At 33.0% G+C, this 20,852-nt stretch overlaps 1 protein-coding gene across 3 annotated transcripts; it reads right to left on the bottom strand.

Moving 5' to 3' along the window:
- Positions 1-422: 422 nt before the first annotated feature.
- ZRANB2 (zinc finger RANBP2-type containing 2) lies at positions 423-20,053 on the bottom strand. 3 transcript variants are annotated; one of them, XM_081306741.1, is made up of 11 exons: positions 19,773-20,053; positions 17,973-18,025; positions 17,771-17,879; positions 16,575-16,657; positions 12,174-12,250; positions 11,168-11,302; positions 9,951-10,120; positions 8,476-8,562; positions 6,505-6,663; positions 5,389-5,463; positions 423-4,842 (listed from the first exon to the last, which is right to left on the bottom strand). In XM_081306741.1, the coding sequence occupies exons 1-10, from the start codon at positions 19,826-19,828 to the stop codon at positions 5,430-5,432; spliced, it is 963 nt and encodes a 320-aa protein (XP_081162867.1). In that variant the 5' UTR covers positions 19,829-20,053; the 3' UTR covers positions 423-4,842; positions 5,389-5,429. The 3 variants fall into 3 exon arrangements, with proteins under 3 accessions (XP_081162867.1, XP_081162866.1, XP_081162868.1); XM_081306740.1 differs by lacking the exon at positions 5,389-5,463 and having other exon boundaries at positions 424-4,842; XM_081306742.1 differs by lacking the exon at positions 423-4,842 and having other exon boundaries at positions 5,400-5,459.
- Between the last annotated feature and the right edge of the window lie 799 nt (positions 20,054-20,852).

Genomic DNA, 20,852 nt, shown 5'->3' with positions numbered 1-20,852 from the left:
CCTTTGAATCCTTTGCAGTTATTTACTAGAATTAAGAAAAAAAAAACAAAAACAAAAAACTATAGTTTGTTAACTGCAAGGCAATGTGGTACAGGAAGACATTGCCAGGATTTCAATGTCGCTTCAAAATTCTCGTGTTTAAATATTAATGGCTAATATCCAAGGTATGATGATGTATGTCTGTAACCCTAGTTACTCAGAAAAACTGAGGCAGAAGGATTAGATTTGAGAAAAAAAAAGCTGGGGATTGTAGCCCAATGATAGTGAACATGGGTTAAATCACAGGCCAGAAAGAGATAATAGCTAATGTGATGGCATATATGAGTGTTGAAGCCATGAGGGGCTTTCTCTCCAAGAGGAATTAGTTCCCCTTATTTGCTGCCTGCCCCCCCTCTTAAAATAGCCTTTCCGCCTTCCACTATGTGAAGATGCAAGTAAGGCCTTCTACTAAGCATCAGATGCTGGGACCTAGATCTTGGACTTACTCTTTATATATTACCCAGCTTAAGTTATTGTTGCAGCTGCAAAAAATGGACTAAACCAAACAGATCAGGGAATGTCTTAAATAATAAAAGTATTTTATATATACTCATAATGTAAATAAATATATATGTATACATATATCATTTAAATCCAATTGATTTTTTTTGTGAAAGGCATTATAAAAATGTCTTTAAAAAATTAGGTCATCTGTAAGGAAACATAAACCTTACTATACACTAAATGGATCACAGATATTATGCACGCACCCCTGATGTAGGCTAGTGAAAAGGGCCTTCACTTTAGCAGCAGCTCTTTTGAAAAGCTCACAATCCTAGTCTAATCACAAAAATGACAAACTCTGAGGAGTCACTCTATAGGATACACAAGACCAAGGTCTTTATGAAAAAAAGAATGAGAAACTTGTGAGATCAGAATAAAAAAGACACTGCATCCAAATTCAGTGTGGTACTCTTAAATGGGTCATGAAATTTAAAAAATAGTGAAATTCAAATAAAATCAACAGTTATTAATGTGCAAATACTGGTTTCTTAGCTTTACAAATATACTATGTAATATATTAACAACAAAAAAAAACTGGATGAGGGTATAGGGGAACTCAATTTTTGCAACTTTTTAGTTAACCTAAAATCATAAAAAACACCTTTTGACGTATAATATTCATACAACATGCAAAAATGTTATCTGTACAGCTTAGTGACATTTTTACATAGGTACATACAATTGTAGCCACATTTCATAAATACAGTTCTACCAACTAAAATAATTGTTCTACCCAGCGTATAAACATCACTGACCCAACTATTACAACAGCCATGTCTGTTCTTGAACTTCATGCAAATAAATGTAATAGCAATGTGTGACCCTTAGTTGTGGTGTTTCATCAATTACCTTTGACATAATCATTGATAGTTTGGGTTTAAACCCACCCTATTTGTTTTTGTTCTATTTTCTTTTATTACTATTCAAATGACCCATCCTTTATAGCCCTTTCAACTTTACCATCTACCTTCATGATGTATAACACTCTAATGTACAACCACATTCAAATACTGCACTTCCACTTCTTGCCTCTTGAACTATGTACTGTTGTGTATTTTCCCTTGTACATATAACTTCAATAAAATATAAACAATTTCCTCTTAAAGATAATTATGTAATAGATAAACCCAGTTAGCACTTTCTATGCTTTGTGTGGACAGTTTTCCATCTATTGTTAACAAACATACTTTCTCTTATTGGCTTGTAAATTCTAGATTCTTAAACAGCTGGTTTGGATTTCATCTTTATTATCTAAATACATTTTGACCAGAGAATAAGCCAATTTTTCAGTACAAGATATACTGTCTTTGGGCTTGCACTGCTTCACATTTCTTACCATTATCGCCTTTTCTCTTTCAGCAATTATGATGTGGAACTGAATCTTTATGTTTCCTATGGTTGGAGCTCTTACCAGTTTCTTGCATTTGAGGTAGTTTCCCCTGATGTTACTTAAGAATTAAGACTTAAAAATACAGATACCTGTGAAACCCCTCTTTGGGACTCTCCCTATAAACATGAGTGTCCTGAAGCCTCCTGTGTCCTCTCTCACCTCTCTGAGTATATTAATACAAAGGGGTAACTGCACAATGTAAGATGGAAACTTAAACTAGTGTTGTTCAGGTATCATTATTAATCACAGTACGTTGGCCAATATACTAAAAAAATACTGGTGTGCTTCAGTTGAAAAGATAAATCTTGGATTGAAGTGAAAGTCTTCTATTTCCATTTTTTTTCTTCTCACCTTCTAATTCACCTTTTTTTTTAATTCTAGAAATAAAAATTTAGTTGATTTAACTCAACTTCCCTAACTGTAGGCTTTCAAATCACATCCCCAAGCACTTCTTTAGTTGAAACCCACAAACTGATGACAAATTATTTCCATTCATTAAAAAACAAAACGTCCTCATGATCATTTTTTTGACCCATGGAGACTGAAGTTATTTCTATTAAAACAAAACAAAACAAAAACAGCACTTAAGTTGGGGGGGGGGGATTCCCTACATTCTTACCATCATCTTCAGTACTGGCTATGAATGCCATAGCAAGAAGATAATAAACATTAATTTATCTTTGTGCCTAGAGATAGTCTTGTATATTTAGAGCTTATTTGAATGTGGACACTTGCAGATAAATCACCATTCCATACTGTTTAGATGAAAGAATCCCAAAAAGAAATTTAAAACCCAGCATCTAAAAATAAACAGCTGTTGAATGCTGTAAAGTGATAGTTTTAAGAGTAATTCAGGAAGCACACTATTAACATTTTGTTTTACCATAGGTAATAAAGATGTGTAATGTTCTGGCAGGACGTATTCAACTAATTTGAGAGCTCTCTGAAAGTCACTAGTACATAAAGCTGTAACAATCTCTTTTAAACCAAGCACTCATATAAAAACATGAATATAAAGAGTTTAAAAACTGAAAAATTAAAAGAAACTTTTTCCTAAAAACAAACATTAGATCATAGCGTAAAAATCTGTAATTTCTAACAAACACCACACTTGATGCTTGACTCACAGACTTTATTTACATTTGTCTACAGCATCATTTCCTTATGAAATGAACTAGTACAGCTCAGTTAAACCAAGAAATCATAATCATCTGAATTGTCTGTAAACTCCTATTAGCTAAATTTATAACCTTGCATTTGCTTAGTACAGCCAAAGTTTTAAATACAAGAGAGCACAAGAATAAACCAATGTAACATGTAGAATCTAGATCATCATCTGGGCAATTTAGAAGGTGGACTTTCAAAAAGTCTGAGGCACAATTACAAGAGAGTAAAATTCTTGTGCAATCTACAGTAAACGTAGCAAGGAAAATTAAGACATAAAAAAACATGGGAAAGCTTGTAGTAAAAATATTATGAAAATATTTCTACATAAGGTTTTTTTTTTTTAGATTGGTTGAAGAGAAAAACATTCACATTAAAATAAAAACAAATGTAATTTTGTCTGGTCTGTCTACTAAATACCTTAAAATGTTTAAAATTTTATTTAAATTGCAGACAATGTTAAGGAAAAAGAAAAAACAAAAACAGAAACAAAAACAAAAGCAGTATCCCATAACAAAAATCCCCCAAGCACAATTTTTGATTTCCTCTAATACTTACCTTGCATTGTCACTGAAGACACTGTTAAGAGAAACCTTTTTATTTTTAAACCAGAAAACCAAATAGAGCTCAAGTGACCAGATTTTAATTCTGAGAAACAAAACGCTAAGAGCATTTTAAGCCATAAGTTATTTCAAGTGAATAGGAAAAAAAAAAAAAAATTTGCTTGTATCATGCAGAAATAAGCATTCACTTGTTATCCAGAAGAAAATTTTATGTAATGTGCTTAAACATCAAGGCAAATATTTGAATTCACAATTGTCTCTGTTGGTCTTTCATCAAAAGGGATATACAGTTCAAAAGCTTTCTTCAATTTGCTCATTAACTATGATTTAGCCTTTTCTACCCTATCATATTTGATACTAGATCTTTAAAGGATATCACACAAAGCCTCTTAAACTTTTGAGACAAACATTTTGAGATTAAAAAAAAAAAAAAAAAAATCAGGCAACCATATCAGTAGAGAACAGATGAACTGGACTTTCTTGCCCCAAATTATGGTTCAGAAAGGAAATGAACAACACCTTTCTCCTTCTTCAAATCACAAGATTCTTTTGCATAAATGTGGTGGTGCAAAACTGGTGTGAAGCTGCATAAAAGAGAGACAATGATTCTAAGGCACCCTCAGCATAGCGAATTTCAAATAAAGAAGTTTCCAGTAGGCTGCTTTACAACTTAAACTTGTCCTAGTAAGAATTACTCTGATATAGGTTAATAATAACATTAAAAAGGTTGTTTCCAATGAGTTTACCACTCTTGCCTCTATGCCCAAAGTACAGGCAAGCCTACTTAATCCTGTCTTAGCCAACAGACAGAATATATTTAGAAATAAGTATTTAAATTAGGAAACAAAGGTACTTTGTTATGCTGAGATGGTTTTAAATGAAGCAAATGGTTGTAAATAATGAATAATAGACCATCTATTTTGGGACATTATGGCTTAAAATGCAATTTACTTTTAATTTTACAAATAAACACAGTTGTATTATTCTGAAAAGCAATAAAGGCATGCACCTCTACTAGCAGATTTAGCACTTCTGACCAAGTAAGACATCAACTTCTTAAAAAATATGCTTCATGCACTGTACTGGATTTTTTTGTTTGAGATGTAATTTTTAATACATTATTTCTTTTTTGAACTTGAACGGGAACCAGAATGGGACGATCCAGAAGATGACCTGTGGCGCCTGTAAGACATAATGGACAAAGCAGGTAATCTAGTAAACTAGGTCTGTATTTCAGCATTAAGATTGTAAAAACAACAATAAAAAATTTAAACACCTTGATGCTAGAAAAGGAATAATTAAAAACTAATAAGTAAACTTACGTACATAAGATAATCTGGTGTTTACAGACTTGGATGTGAGCCTAGAAATGGTATAACCGTAATTTAAAACTCTATAATTGAGAAATATCTTCTTATTCCAAAATATAGCCACCTCTCAATTATTTAAGGTGATGAAGAGAAGCCTTGCAAAAATGCATATATAAACAGATATTGTACAACAGACTTATAAACTTGCTAATGAAGTGTGACTACACCAATCTCTGTGATACACTATAGAAAGTGTAATAAGTCTATATGTAAAACCAATACAGCAAGGCTTCCAAATGTGTAGGAATAAATATATTCATAAATAATTAAATTTTGGAAATTGAGGTCACACAAGATGATTGTACAATTAGTTATAGTGTTATATTCATGCAGCTAATATGAATAAGTCAATATCAACCTGGGTAAAGTAGTGGTGTTCCGTAGGGGTTGGCCCTGGGCTCAGGGTTGTTTAGTGTTTTCACCAATCACCTGGCTTATGGAATAGAGAACATGTTCATTAAGTTTAGATGACAACAAACTAGGGGGATTATATGTGGCTAAGATAAAATTTGCAGAAGTGGTAAGAAAGCAACAGAAGGAATTTCACTCAAGTACAGAGTAATTTTCTTACAAAGAAACAAATGCACAGAACTAAGACTAATTGTGTGTAATCTAGTATCTAAACTTTAAAATGTGAAGAAGCAAAACTAAGCATTCTGTACAAGTAGGAATGTATCTAGGAATGAGATAACCCTACTATCGAACCCAAATATAATCAGATTTTATATAATCCTTATTTTCACAAGCTAAGAGGATATGGAAAATTAGCAAAGAATACAAATGAAGTCATTAAATGATTATATAATTAGACACTAAGAACCAAGAGAGCAAATGAAACTGAGTAATTTAGCCTGTTGCAGAAAAGGCTGACAGATAATTGCACTCTCCAAATTTTAAAAATATCAAAAAGACACGTAACCCAGTAAAGGTCCTTCTAAAAAAGTATGGTTTTGGACAGCAAGATGAAAAATTTATTAGCTATAAGGAACAACTTCCTTATAGATGAAGGGCATGAAACAATTTGCTACGGTAATGCATTTATACATATTTAAAGACAGATTCCTAATGATCTGAAAGTTAATTTTATTAGATGTCCTAGAATTCCTATCAGTTCTAAAATTTAATTTAAAATATCATAAATTACAAAAAATCAACCCATAAATTACTTCAACATACAACTCTGAACTGCAATCTTTAAAAAAAAAAAAACAAATACAACCGAGAGTTGGCTATAATATTATACAAGGAAATAAAAATTTAAACAAAATGATCTAAGAATAGTTTGATCTATATTCTAAACAACTTGATCAAAGTATAAGACTAAACAAAGTAATGTTTTTTAAAATTTAAAGACGGAAAGTATAATTTAAAGGTGGAACAAAGGAGACGGGAATCTAACCCCTGACTAGGAAGTCTAGCTTATCTATTAAATATACTTAAGAACACCCATTCTTATTTCTACAGAAACCCAAACCTTTCAGGTGACCGTGATCTTGTTCGTCTTTTTTTGCGATCACCAGGTGAAGAAGATCTAGAACGACTTCTCTTTCTGTTCCTCTCAGGAGAAGATGATGAACTTGAATAAGATCTTTTTCGTGGGGAAGAAGAGCCCCTGTGGGACCTGGAGCTGGATCTTCATTGGTTGAGAAACAAATCAAACATTTCATTAAAAGAAGAAATGAAGAAGATTGTTCAGTTTCCAAAAATAAACAGGATTTATAACAACTATGAAAATTTTATATGAAAGAATACTTACTGCTTACTCAACAGAAGACTTCTGGATGAATATGAAAATACTCTATTTAAATATTAAGTTATTTTAATTTCATCTCTCTTTAAAAGCCCACATACTCATTATTTGTAATTAAAACCAGCATTATAGTATTAATAAAGAATTTAACGTTTTTCTACATAAGATTTTTAATTTAAAGCATATAAATAGTAAATTTAGCAGATAACTGCAACTGTGTGACACGTTTAGAAATTACACTCTTCCATGTGGGGAGAGAGTATGTATGCTAAGTACAAATTCCCAAGGAAAACAAACAATTCTTTATGGAATTAAGCAACTCATAAGTTAAGCTGCTATATGAGAAATATGGTACAGAAACAAGAACAAACAGTAATTGTAGTAAACTGCTAAAAATCCAAATAAAAATGAGTAACTTTAAAACTTGATTTACATTTATTATATTTATGAAAGTACCACTATTCATGAAATATGAAGTGTTGACATTCACATGTTTCAGGCAGAAGTAAATGTACAATATTTAAGTGCAAAACTTTTTTCTTCATTTACATAGTTTGAAGGAATTTAGCTCAAACTTCCCAAAAAATTCACCTTTGGGCTTAAAATAAAACCAGAAAGCCCAAAAGGAGAATTCTTTGGAAAGTTATGAGCAAAGAATAATGTTTAAAAAGAATATAAAGGCTGTTCTATAAATCTTATAGTGTTTCCCAAAGGGAATATCGAAGTTTACAGATATTGATTTAAGTTCTAAAATAAAGGACTACAATACTAATACATAATAAGAAAATGCATTTACTTTTTTTTGGGGGGGGTGCTCAATACAAGTGTGCATGTTATTCTTTTCTCTTTAAAGATTAACTTCATTTGAACTACAAGATCTGACTCAAACTAACACCAATTAATTATGTTTACCAAAATAACCATGATTAAAACTTCAGTGGGATTTTAGCAGTTTTCTTATTTACCTTAAACGCCTTTAGTAAAAACAAAGGGAGTGTATTTTATCCAGTACAGAAAAACCTTTCAAGAGAGCTCCTACAGACTGCTCTCTCTACAGGTTTGACCAAATGCAACTTGAAAGTTCACAGCAATGCTTACTTAAGACTTCATCCTACCTAAACTAACTAATCATACTACCTGAGTTAGTTTTAAGACAGGTGTCTGTTCTAACAATACTGTTTATAATACTATTTAAAATTAGAAATAAAAAAAAATGTACACAGTACTCTGTAGAAACTTTATCTGACAAATGGCAAAGCTTTTTCTATAAACATTTGCCTTGCAAAACAAATCTTGTTTTGAGACAAGATTATTTTTCTTCCTTTTAATAACAAACTTTTCTTTTGCATATTAATTTTATTTGAACACTACTGCAAAGGAAATCAAATACTAGTAGTGGTGTGATGATAAGATTTGACTTCATCTTCCTACTTTATTAAATCTTAGGACAAAAATAACAAACTCTGTAATAATGGGAAACAGCCACCTTAATTCAATCATGGGAATGTCTTGGCACATGGCTGGCAATGGAAACATTTCATGGTAAGAAAATTAAGCCAAGGCAAGTGCATTAGTTTTCTAATGCTAAAATAAAATTAACAAGTAGAAGCAAAATAAGAGAGAAAAGCAGCAACACCTTCTGCAGCCTTTAAATATTTTTCTCTCTGTTGTACAGAGAGATGCTACCTCATTCACCTTGATTTCGACCCACGAGATCTCGAACGTTCTCTGGAACTGGAACGAGATCTTGACTGCGAACTGGAAGAACTTCTTGAACGGGACCTGGAACAACATGGAAGCATTTTTTTTTTCCCCAGGACCACTTAATTGATCTCTGTGATATGAACACTGAAAGAAAGACATACATTAGAGTTCATTTTCATATAAAACATAAATATATAAAATTAAGATTTCCAAATTTTTTGGTTTTAATAAAAAATATTACTTAAAAAATTAACTATCACTTTTCAAACCTGATAAAATTGCACTAAAACCACTAGGTTGTAAACACAGAGCACCACCATAGTACTAGAAAAACGACAAATACTTTTATGCTCACAAATAATTTATTAGAAGCCACCCAGGACTAATATATCCAGGAAAATAGAATGTTACAATATATATTTAATTTCAAGAATGTTCCTACCACTATTATTTATGAAACTCCTATTTCTTTGTAGCCTAGCTAGCATGAAGCTTTAAATGTTGGCATATACATATTTTGATTCCTGTTTTTCTACTTACTCCGTTTAGAGAATTAAAAGAAAAATTCATAACAATCCTGCCATTGCTATTTACAATACTGAAAAATGACATAAAAGAAAATATGGTACATTTGAATTCTAAAAATTGTAAATAACAGACTACTATATTTTATTTCAAAATTACTTTATAATCACTTATTTTATGCTACCAAGCTTTATAGTATTAAATAAATAGGTAACTATTAAGAACTTGTTAGCTAATACTTCATTCCTAAATACGATTAAAATTCCTTGTCCACAGTATTACTTAACTGTGAATAGAATTTTTTTCAAGAGAATGCTGTTTATTTAAGGCACTTGTTTTTCTCAGCCAAAGTTTTATTTTTATTGCCAACTATAATTACAGAATATGCATTTTACACTACCAAACAAAAGAATATTTAAGTGCAACACCAACTGAATCCTCTACTTTATTCCTGGACAACCAAGTGATAAACAGTAAGTCACTGAACTAATAAGGCGGATCTTGTTCTTTATGCAGAATACTGATATCAAAAGATTACCAAAAATTGTGTAACTATGATTTCAATGCTCAGAAAACTCTCTATACTAACCTTTAATATCCTGAAATAATAACCCTTCACTGAACCTAAACATTTCTAAATGTAAGCTATTTAGATATTTAAATATCACTGTATGTCATAATTTAGTTGAATTTTTAAGTTTATTTTAAAAAGTCAGAATGCTAAAACTTAATTAAAGGTTTCATATTAAAGATTTCGCATTTCTTAAAACAGTAGACAGTATGCATCTACATGGCACCAGGGTAAAAAGTGTTTTAAAAGGTGACTTGAAAGATCTTTTAAATAAAAAGCTTATTTAATTAAAAAGAAATTGAAATTTATAAATAAAGAAGTTAGATACTGACATTTTGACTGGTGTTACCCTTGACCTGTACCCGTTTACCTGGACCTAGACCTTGAACTTGAGGGGGAGGATGAGCGTGATGAAGATCGTGAATGTGAAGATCGAGACTTTGAGCGACTTCGTCTATTAGATTTCTTTTTATTACTATCTTCTTCTTCACTGGCATCAAGATTATATTTTGAGAGATCAGCATCATCTTCATCCTCATCCTAACAAAAATTCATTTATATTTAGACATTTAGATATTAATGCTACCTACTAGGGAAAATGAATAGAATCACATCCTGAACATCTGCATATGGATATAAGCACTTGAATCTCAAAGTAAATTCATTCTCAAATTCTGAAATATACCTATTCTATTTCTCATTCAGCTAATCAGATAGATAGGCTAGATAGGTGTAAACCTGGAAGTTATACTCTTTTCCTCTTTTTCTATCACAATATATTACCATGTTAGTTATGAAGAACTTTCAATTCTACTTCATAAACAAAAGTCCCAGAGTCTAGTACCCTTAGTCTTTAGGTTAGAACTTGAATCCTTTTTTCTCTAGTATATCACAGTAACTCTCAGCTAGTCTAATTCTTGAAGTCCATTGTGGTACTCCAATATCTCAATATATTAACACTTCTCATCCTGAAGAACAGATCAGATAAACACAACTCATTTGTTTCTGGAACACTTGCATTCTAGGACCTTTTATGATCAGCCTTCAAAGTACCCCGAATCTGGACCAAACAGCCAAACTAAAACTTACCATCTGGCCCCACAGAATATCAGGTGCTGTCCTCATCATTCTCTCTTCTATTCTAAGAACAGTGGTCTACATATGAATTTTTAATGTCTGGTTTGTTTTCTACTCAACAGAAACTATCTGCTGTTCTTGTCTGAATCTGCTCTCATCCTACCTCTTTTTACCATAAAATTTGAGCCATAAAAAGCTCAAATTTTACCTTCTCATAAATCACCCCTGAAACCAAAGTAGTCTTCTTAATGTGATCGTATCATGTGTCTTCATAGCTTTATTAGTATCTTGGTCATTTACATCTGCTCTTCTCTAGAATTTAATAAGAGAAGGGTGGTTCTTTCTTGGTCACTATTTTATCTTAAAAAACAAAAACTGTGTGGCAGAGTAGAAACTAAAACCTTTATGAGACTATATCTTTGTCAAGGCTCCAAGATTGTCAAAATGCATTCATGTTTATGTAATAGTTCAAATAAGACAAACGGAAAATAGGACATGGAAATTATTTACCTCATCTAATTTATATTTAGAAAGATCTTCATCCTCATCCTCTTCTTCTCCCTCTGATTCTTTATCTTCAACTTCCTTTAATATAGAGGCAGGACCAACTGCCTTTCCTCTGTATTTTTTCTTTTTACGTCCAAACTAGAGAAAAACAGTTTCAAAATATTTCAGTGCACTGAAAGTGCATTAATATTCTAAAAAAATTATCTTTTTATATATATATATAATATGTATCTTATAATTTCTTTATTTTTATATTAAATTTTTATATATGACAGAATGAGTTACAATTCACATTACACATATAGAACACAACTTTCATACCTCTGGATGTATACAAAGTATATATTCACTTCAATTCATGTACTTTGGATAATGATACCCATCACATTCCACCATCACCGTAAGCCCTGACCCCCCTCCCATTCCTCCCACCCCTCTGTCCTATCTAGAGTTTGTCTATTCCTCCCATGCTTCCCCTTCCAACCCCATTACCAATCAGCATCCTTCTATCAAAAAATATTTGGCATTTGTTTTTTGGGGGGATTGGCAAAAAAATCCATTTACCTGCAAATGCCATGATTGTATTCTTTTATTGCTGAATAATGTTCCATTGTGTATATATGCCACTTTTTTTTTAATCTATTCATCTACTGAAGGACATCTAGGTTGGTTCCAGTTTAGCTATTGTGAACTGTGCTGCTATAAACATTGATATGGCTGTGTCCCTGTAGTATGCTGTTTTTAAGTCCTTTGGGTATAGACCAAGGAGAGGGATAGCTGGGTCAAATAGTGGTTACAATCCCAGTTCCAAGGAAATCACCATACTGCTTTTCATATTGGCTGCACCAATTTGCAGTCCCACCAGCCATGTGTGAGTACGCCTTTTCCCCCACATCCTCGCCAACACATAAATTGCTGGAAAAGACTCAACTTGTATTTAAAAACATTCTCCTGAAGATAACATATTTTCCTAATTTGTATTTAAACTACACAACCATATCCAGCTTACTTCATCATATTCTCCATCAGATTCTTCTCTTTCTATATATTCAACATTTTCTCTTTCATTAAAACCACCACCGTATCCTAAAAAAGAGAGCACATAAACTGTTGACAATTCAAGTAACAAAAACATACCCATATCACTTCCAAACAGGAAAAAGAAACTCCAATCAATGGCAGTTGCCTATCCATATAAATTATTAGTCTTTTAAAAGCAAGTTAAGAATCACCACAAAGTTAGATAAGTCTCAAAGTTAGATATAACTCAATTTAAAGTCAAACTGCTATATTTCCGTTTCAATAAGAATCAAGGATTTAATATCACTGTCTACCAGTTCCACAAAGCTTAAATCTTTTGATACTGCTAAGCTAAAATGTAGTGATCCACTAACTAGAGCTTGGAAAATTCCTAATTTATACAGGCAAATACAATGAAATGATAAAGGTCACCCTATGGCTTTGGTTTAATTTTTGTCTACATAATTATTTTTAGTTCACAATTAAAAGTTATTCAGGTTTCTGAAATAACTAGTAAAGCTTCAAATTTAAACTATTCCTTTATAAAGTAGTTAAGATTAGCAAACCCCTATTTTGATATTCAACTAATGCTTATAACTTGGCACATTTTGACATAAGCTTAAAACAAACTAGAATAAGAAATGAGCTACTTTTAGAAAAAGTGAGATAAGAAATTTTGAATAAGTCTTCCCTCATGACAAAGAAGTAATGAAGAATAACACAATCTAACTTGGTAGGTATTTCAGAACAATACCAGTACACAAGGCCAATGATTCTCAGATTTACGAACTTCATGAGCCCACAAAGATGCCTTTAAATTTATCAGTTGTGGCCATTAAAAAAAAAAAAAGACACTTCCAAATTTTACTTTCTGAAAGAAAATCACATCAATACAGCGTCTCTTTTCTTCATTATACTTTGTATCAATAAAAAGTTAGGAAAGATGAAACTCTTCTTAAAAACTACATGATTTGTAAAAATATTAAAAACAATCCTATTTAAAACCAAGGAGTTAGGCTTTTAGTGGAGTTCTCTGTTCACCTTTAATATTATAAAAGTGAAAAGAAATACGGCAAATATGTAGAAAGCTGAAGATTAAATTGATTAATTTAACTCACATAGGTAATTTTGTTTTACAATGAATATGACAGCAAATACCATGCTATCTTCTCATTCTCTCATACAAGTCTCAGAAAAAGAAACTAGACTGTTGACAACATAGATAAGATATATTGTTTGAATTGTATGAAAAATCTGACTCATGAACTCTTTCCCTGCACAAGGGAAACATAGTAATAGAGTTGGAAAAACGTCATGTCATTTATGCCCAGTAATAGGTGAGCTGAAAAAATGGTGACATACTTTCTTTCATTTTGTTGATTTAGTACTCTACAGGTAATATATTCAAAAACTCTTGCTGCTGCTGCTTCTTCTTTTTTTTTCTGTGCTGCTGGGGATTGAACCCAGGGCCTTATGCATGGCAAGGGAAGCACTCTACCAACTGAGCTTCTGGTTCTTGATGCTTTCCCAGTGCAATTCTCTCCTCACAAATCAGTAACAACACTGAAATTAGGTAACCCTTTCAGTCCCTTATTTAAATATCCTTTAGATACTTCCTATTGGGAATGAAATATAAACTCTTTATTATGACTTACATGGTCTTGCTGACTTCTAAAATGTTTCCTGAAGCCAACAAGGAGCTAATCCAATATGCTCAATTCACTCAAGCTCACAAAACCTATTCTTATTTGAGTAAATTCTCCTCACATCCTTATTTGAATAACTCATTTTTACTTCTTAAACACAACTTTCTCAAGAGGACTTTTAATCTTTGGCACAAATGTCTATTTTGCTCAACAGGTGATCACAGTACACTGCACAGTAGTTTATGAATATTTTTTCAATGAACAAAGATAAATACTGTTATCATCTAAAAACTTTTAGTTTCTTTAGAAGGCTTTAAAATACAATGGTAGCCATTTTTTTATTTCTTTATAAGATTTTATATCAGAGCTTAGATAAAATAAGTAATCACAAATGAAAGCTTAAGCTGGGCATCATGGTGCACTCCTGTAATCCCAGGAGGCTGAAGCAGGAGGACTGCAAGCAACCAAGATCCTAAGCAACTCAGTGAGTCCCTGTTTCTAAACAAACTACAAAATAGTCCTGGGGATGTAGCTAGGTGGTCAAGTGCCCCCGAGTACAATACTCTGTACAAAAAAATACAATACCCTGTACAAGTCTTAGAGAAAAAAGGATGAATACAACATATACTTCAAAAAGATTATTCTAACAATTTTTTGTGATTCTATTCTCTGAACAGTTAATTTAGCACCTGAGAAGTTAAAAAAATTAACAATTGTAAAGAATATAAATTCCAGTGTATCAACATTATTTTCATAGTTATCCTTAATAGTTCAATTTTTTTTAAAAAGTGGACAAAAATCCACATAATGGTAAATTCTAAAACAAGAGATTAATTACTGTATAATAATATGATGGAATTATGCTTAAGACAGTAACTTTCAGAGGTAGTGTATCATCTTTTTGCTTAATTCACATCCTGTTCCAATGCTCTCTTAGAACTCAGATAGTTTCATTTCAAATAAGCTAAGAGGAATTGAAAAGCAAGAAAATGAGCTATTTTGCATATTCAACTGTTGCCAGCAAAAATAAGAGAAATGGAAATGGTTTAAGATATCAGAATGATGAAAAAGCTGAGAAAGGAAGGAAAATAAGAAGGTATAAAACACAAACTACAGATGTTTGCTACAATAAAATTTGAAAGAAGCCATGATGTAGATAGATCAAAATGACTAAGTAGAAAAAAAATTTTGAGACTAAATTTTAAAAATGGTCATTTCAGTTCAGGAAAAAACAAAAGAGCTCTGGTACAAACTGGGCAAAAACAGAATTTATAGAGACTACTAGGTGGCTATTTTTCCATGACATGACATAATGGTATTTCTGCTAACACTAGTAATATAAAATGATTTTTTTTTTTTTTTTTTTTAAGATAGAGGGGCGAGATGAAGGAGCTATCTAGGGTAAAGAGAACATTTAGGTTTCTGGCTTATGTAACAATTATGGTGGGTGGAACAAATCATGAGAAAGAAACCACTGGAAGAGGACCAGGTCCTCTTCACAATTAGGATATCATAAACCTAATATCTGTATGGCAATGCTGTATGAGCAGCTGAATACATTGGTCAAAGAAGTTTGAGTTGGAGACATAAATTTGGTTACCATGGTGTGCCAATTGTTACTTAAAACTTGGGAATGTGAAGAAAAATTACTGAAAACAGAAAAGGCCTAAAGAGTGGACCTTTAAGAATCCCAACATGCAGTGGAAAGGCAGAAGACAGAAGAACCAGAGACGCTAAGGAGAAAAACTAACTTTGATAGGCAAGAGAAGAAAAAAAAAGGAAAGTCTTATGAGTTTAATCTACTTAATCATCACAAAATCCATGTGCTGAGTAAGATGTAAAAACTGAAGGTGGAAAATGAAGAAATATATATATAGGATCATTAGGTCATAATGTTCTCAGATGTGAAAATATAAACTTGAAAAAAGGGCAGGGGAATAAAAGAAAAATGTTTGCTCTAGTAGGTCTAAAAGATTCATCACCTTGATCCTCAGAAATTGAGACTGTGAAGGTGGTCCAAAATTAGAGAGAAAAACAGGCAAGTAGTTTATTAACTCAAAAATCTGAGAGATTATATGTAGAAGCTCTTGACTATGTGATATACAAGTAGTTGAGTGATAAAATCAAAAGTATACAGACAATGTGTTTGGGGGAGTTGCTAATAATGGGAAAACTAAATTGTGTGATAAAGTTTCACTATGACACTGCAACAGAGCCAATGGTAAATTATTATGTTAGCCAAGGATTACCAAACACCCTCCAAACAACCTGTGGTCTTTTGAGACCCACCCATGAAGAATTATGAGCATTTTGACAGTTCTACACTATGGAAAGTGTATTCTTAGTCAAGTTCAAGAATTATTACCTACTTTCATAGGAAAACCTCCTTTTTGGATGTACTACAAAATTACATGAATAGGAGACAATACTGTTATAATTACCAATTTACAAACATCTGAATCAGTGAGGGAAAATGTAGAAAAACATTTCTAAAAGTATACTAATGACCCTTCTTGTTGGGATAGGACTCCCTACCACTATTATTTTTTAATAAACTGTGAAATTATGAAACAAAAAAATTTTCTGTAAGGGAAAACAAAAAATCCAAGTTTAAAAAAAAACACTCGGGCAAAAGACGCAGAACCCTCAATTATTACTGTAATCTTTCAAAAAGGTGATATACTGGTCAATTCAACTTTTAGCTTCTTTAAAAATCATTTTATTACAGCATGGTTGTATCTTACCCGTTCTTTCTTCTAATTTAGCATACTTCGGAGTATTACACATGTTACACTCTGATCTTCTGGCCCAATTTACATTACTGCAACTACAGAAATAAAAAAAAATTTAAAGCAGAAGGTCATGCTACAAGGTTAGAAAAATATTAGCATTCTACAATGTTAAAAGAAAAACTCAGATGAAATCACTAGCATATTGCAATGTTTACTAAAAATGTAAATAAAAATCTACACAGCATGAAGAAAAACTAGTTGAGAAATGACAAAGTGTTAACGTCAGAGAATCTGCAGCCCTGGGCTGGGTGCTATCAATTTGAATTAAAGGCTCCACTAATTTTTTAGTCTGTGAATTCATCTCAAAGATGATTAGGGGCATACTCTTGGATGTTAATTTGTTGATATTCCCCTCCCACCTCTACTAATCTGTTTAAACACTGAACTTCATAACCTACCAAATCCAGTAACTTAATCTGCTGTAGGAAAATTTCTTAATACAAATTTAAATTTTACAGGATCAGAAATTTATGTGAGCCAGGCATGGTGGCATATGCCTATAATCCTAGCAGCTTGGAGGCTGAGGCAGCAGAACTGTAAGTTCAAAGTCAACCTCAGCAACTTAGAGATCCTGTCTCAAAATTTTAAAAAATGGCTCAGTGGTTAAGTGCCCCTGAGTTCATTCCTGGTACCAAAAAAGATATTTCCCTGAGACCCTTTACTGATTCACTATTCTTCCATATACCTAGGATTTATCTGCACAGCAAAAAAGATGGAAGCCAGGAAAATCAATACAGAATTAAATTTAAACTAACAATAGAATCCTTCCTAATTAAAAACAATTTTTGATGGAAGACAACTTCTGATTCTAAAATTACTTTGTTAAATAGTCAAAATGAATTTAGTGATGCATTTCTCATTAATGATAGAAAACTAAAACATTTTGAATTTTTTCTCAATAATAAACATTTATTTACTGGTATATATAATCCATTATACTAATAACTATTTTTAAATATTACATTTAAAAAATGCAAAAAAATTTAAAAATTTCTATTATACAAGATGAAATGATTAATAGCCAAAAGACCTCCAATTTAAAAGGATACACTGACTTGTTAATGTGATTAATAAGTTTGTAATATTAACAAGGGAGTGATTGGATGCATAAATGGCAGGAAGAGTGAACCATAATTTGAAACACATACGTTTTACACTGCCAGTCATTAGCACTAAATAGGCCTCGGCTCTTTTCTGCAAGTGTCTTTCCTATTTCAGTACCCCCAGCCTTCATCATTTTTGCTTCAGTTGTTTTCTCTGAAAATAGAAAAATAATGCAATATTAATCTGGGGAAGAAACAGAAACGATCTGTACATACAATGTTAATAGAATCTTCTTTAAATACTTACCCCGACCACATCGATTACAGCTGGTTCTTCTAGCAAAGTTTACATTTCCACATCTGAAAATAAAAAGCATTTACAGAAATCACATAAGTCATGTGAATGTTTAAGGTGTCCTCACCACATTATCCAGAAGTTGTGGATTTCAGAACTCGCATCTGTCATGTCAATAACATTAATTATAATAAAATCACAATTTAGCTGTAGAAAAAGTAACTTGGGAGTCACAAAAACAGGATAACAAAACCCAGTTATGTGACCTTGGTTAAATCACTTAGGATCTCTGCCCTGGCATTTTTGTATTAGCATACACCCTTACAATGAAACCCCATTGCAAAACTTAAGTGAGATTTTTATCCTGCTTCAGTAATTACTGAGAAGACATCAGGGAGATTTAAACAAAAACACCAAAGTACAATCTTAGTACAGGAAACAATAAGACATTTACAACGTTGCAAAAAGTTTTACAAGAAATACAAAATCCAATGGGGGGAAAAAGAACGATGAGGGAGGGGTGTTTTTAAACACTGTAAAAGTTTCCTGTATTAATACATACTGTAGAATAGTCTCTTTTTATAAATATATTTTAATGCACAGAAGTATGCATTTCACTCTTAAAAGTCCCTCCTCAAATATCTGAGGGTGTTGTCATTTCACAGGTGACCAACACCACAATGGTCAAAATTTGTTATTCTATATGTTTTGAAGGTTTTCTACAGTGTCTTACCACACATAACAACTCCATTCCTAACATAACTTTTCTTACTACTTGATATCAGAGTTCAGTCTCTTCAGATCTTAACACTGAACCAGTATTAATGGCTGCCAATTAAGAAGTATATGCTGAATTTCATTTTCTACATACACTACCAAGTTATTCCATCTATTCACTACAAGGAAGCAATTCTATTCCAGTTTTTTTGGATGGTCTAAAACGAAACTAGAATTAAACACTGGTTTGTCCAACAGATTTTGTTCTTCACTACCATGAACTATCCAGGGCTAATTTAGTAGCTGGAAAAAATTCAAGATTTTTATTTAAACATGAAATGTGCATTAAATATTTTTGAAGTCTCCAAGCAGACACATCTATTTGTGTGCCTACAATAAGATCCACCTAAAAACAATTCAATAGATCACATTGGGTTTAGCAACAATGTCAAAAAGCAGAGTCACTAAAACACGTGGTCAGGCGTCTTTCAGGGCTGATGCAGGCAAAAATACAGGCCTTTCGACTCGAAAAAGACAAAAAACTGGATTCTTGCATAAAATTAAAGATCACTTAAGAGAAAAGATGATAATTTCCCAAACCAAAGAAATCGAGTCGAGAAAACGATATAAATAAAGGCAAATGTACGATTAAAAACACAAAAAACAAGAAGAAAACGACGAGAGCAAGAAAGCGACGTTTTCGGCAAAGAATAAAGTTCTGCACGAAAAAGTCACGTGGGGGAGATCTAACACCGAGCTGGCCACCACCGGGGAAATTTCCTTATCTCTGAAACCTGGCCGGGGAGGGGGTGGGGTACAGAGACGAAAGGGTAAGTGATCTCGCAATGCACAAGGGACCACCTTGGAAAGATAATGTCGAAGAAACGCTGGTGACAAACCCAAAACAAAAGGTCCCCGAAAGACATTCCTCAGAAAGGGACTGGGAGCTTCCTTTCCGCCTGGGAGCCGGCGGTTCGCCGCCTTAACCCGGCTTAAGGAGCGGGAGGAACTCGTAGGACAGAAATTGCCGAATCGACCTGAAAAAATTGTTCACTGATAAGTACGGCCCCAATTCGGGTCCCTTCATGAACTCACTTTTTGTCGGGGCAAATCCAGTCCCCGTCACTGACTCGGAAATTCTTGGTCGACATTTTGGACGCCACCACCACAGCCACCCGCAGCTACGTCTTCACAGGAGGAAGCGGGCCAGGGACTTTCGGCATCTCGGGGCTGTCTCCACGGCGCCTGACTCCGGCCCCTCCACTGCGTTAGGATTTGATAATGAGGGTACTCAGCCGAGATTGAGTTTGAACGATATTATACAGATCAAAATGCCTGTGCAATTGTTTCCTGGCTGAAAAGTTAAAACGCAAAGAGCTTTTCTAGAGCTAAATTTACAGGCACCGCTGGGACAGCCCAGGCAGGAGGCCTTCGTGGCACTAGAAGCTTCGGAGAGCCCCCTACAGGCGGGAGGACCCAGAAGAAAGGAACTTCCGCCTAGGTGGGCGGAGCTATGGGAAGCTGAGACGGAAGTGATTGTGAGCGGTACAGGGGCGTGGAAACGGATATTACGTAGTCTTTGTTTTGGCGTGAGGTGAAGTGGGTTGTTAAAGTTTCTGGAGTTTATTTTAACGAAGGACAGAACCTGTTTTTTTCCTTATGCATGTGGGTTTTCATTTAGAAGCCTACTTTTTGGTTACCTAAGTAGGTTTAGCATAAGCAGTATACACAAGGGAATCAACCAGTAATTTTAGAACTAGGATATTGCCAGATGTTTTTAAATTTACCAGCATCTCTTCTGGTTCCATCGCATTCTCTTTCCAGATAGAACAATATCTTGTATTTTAAGTTTACTCTCTCGCTTTTTAAAAATGAATTTTATATATATATATATATATATATATATATATATATATATATATATTTAATTTGATAGTGAGCTATATAATGATTGTTTATTGTTATGTAATTTTATTACATTCAACATTATGTTTATAAATTCATCCTATCTATTCACATAGATAGTTGCTTGTAGTATGTAGTTGTGTAGTTCCTTTATTTCACTTATGTATTATTGCAATATTACTTTTGGTGACAGCTTATGCCTTTTTCCAGGTTCTGTCATTGCAAACACTGGTATGAGCATTCTTAGGCATGGATTCTAGAACTTAAATG

This window comes from Spermophilus citellus (assembly GCF_964194105.1).
Source record: "Spermophilus citellus genome assembly, chromosome: 9".
Taxonomy (NCBI): domain Eukaryota; kingdom Metazoa; phylum Chordata; class Mammalia; order Rodentia; family Sciuridae; genus Spermophilus; species Spermophilus citellus.
Note: the sequence above shows the minus strand (reverse complement) of the source record. Positions and strands in the feature narration are given on the sequence as shown.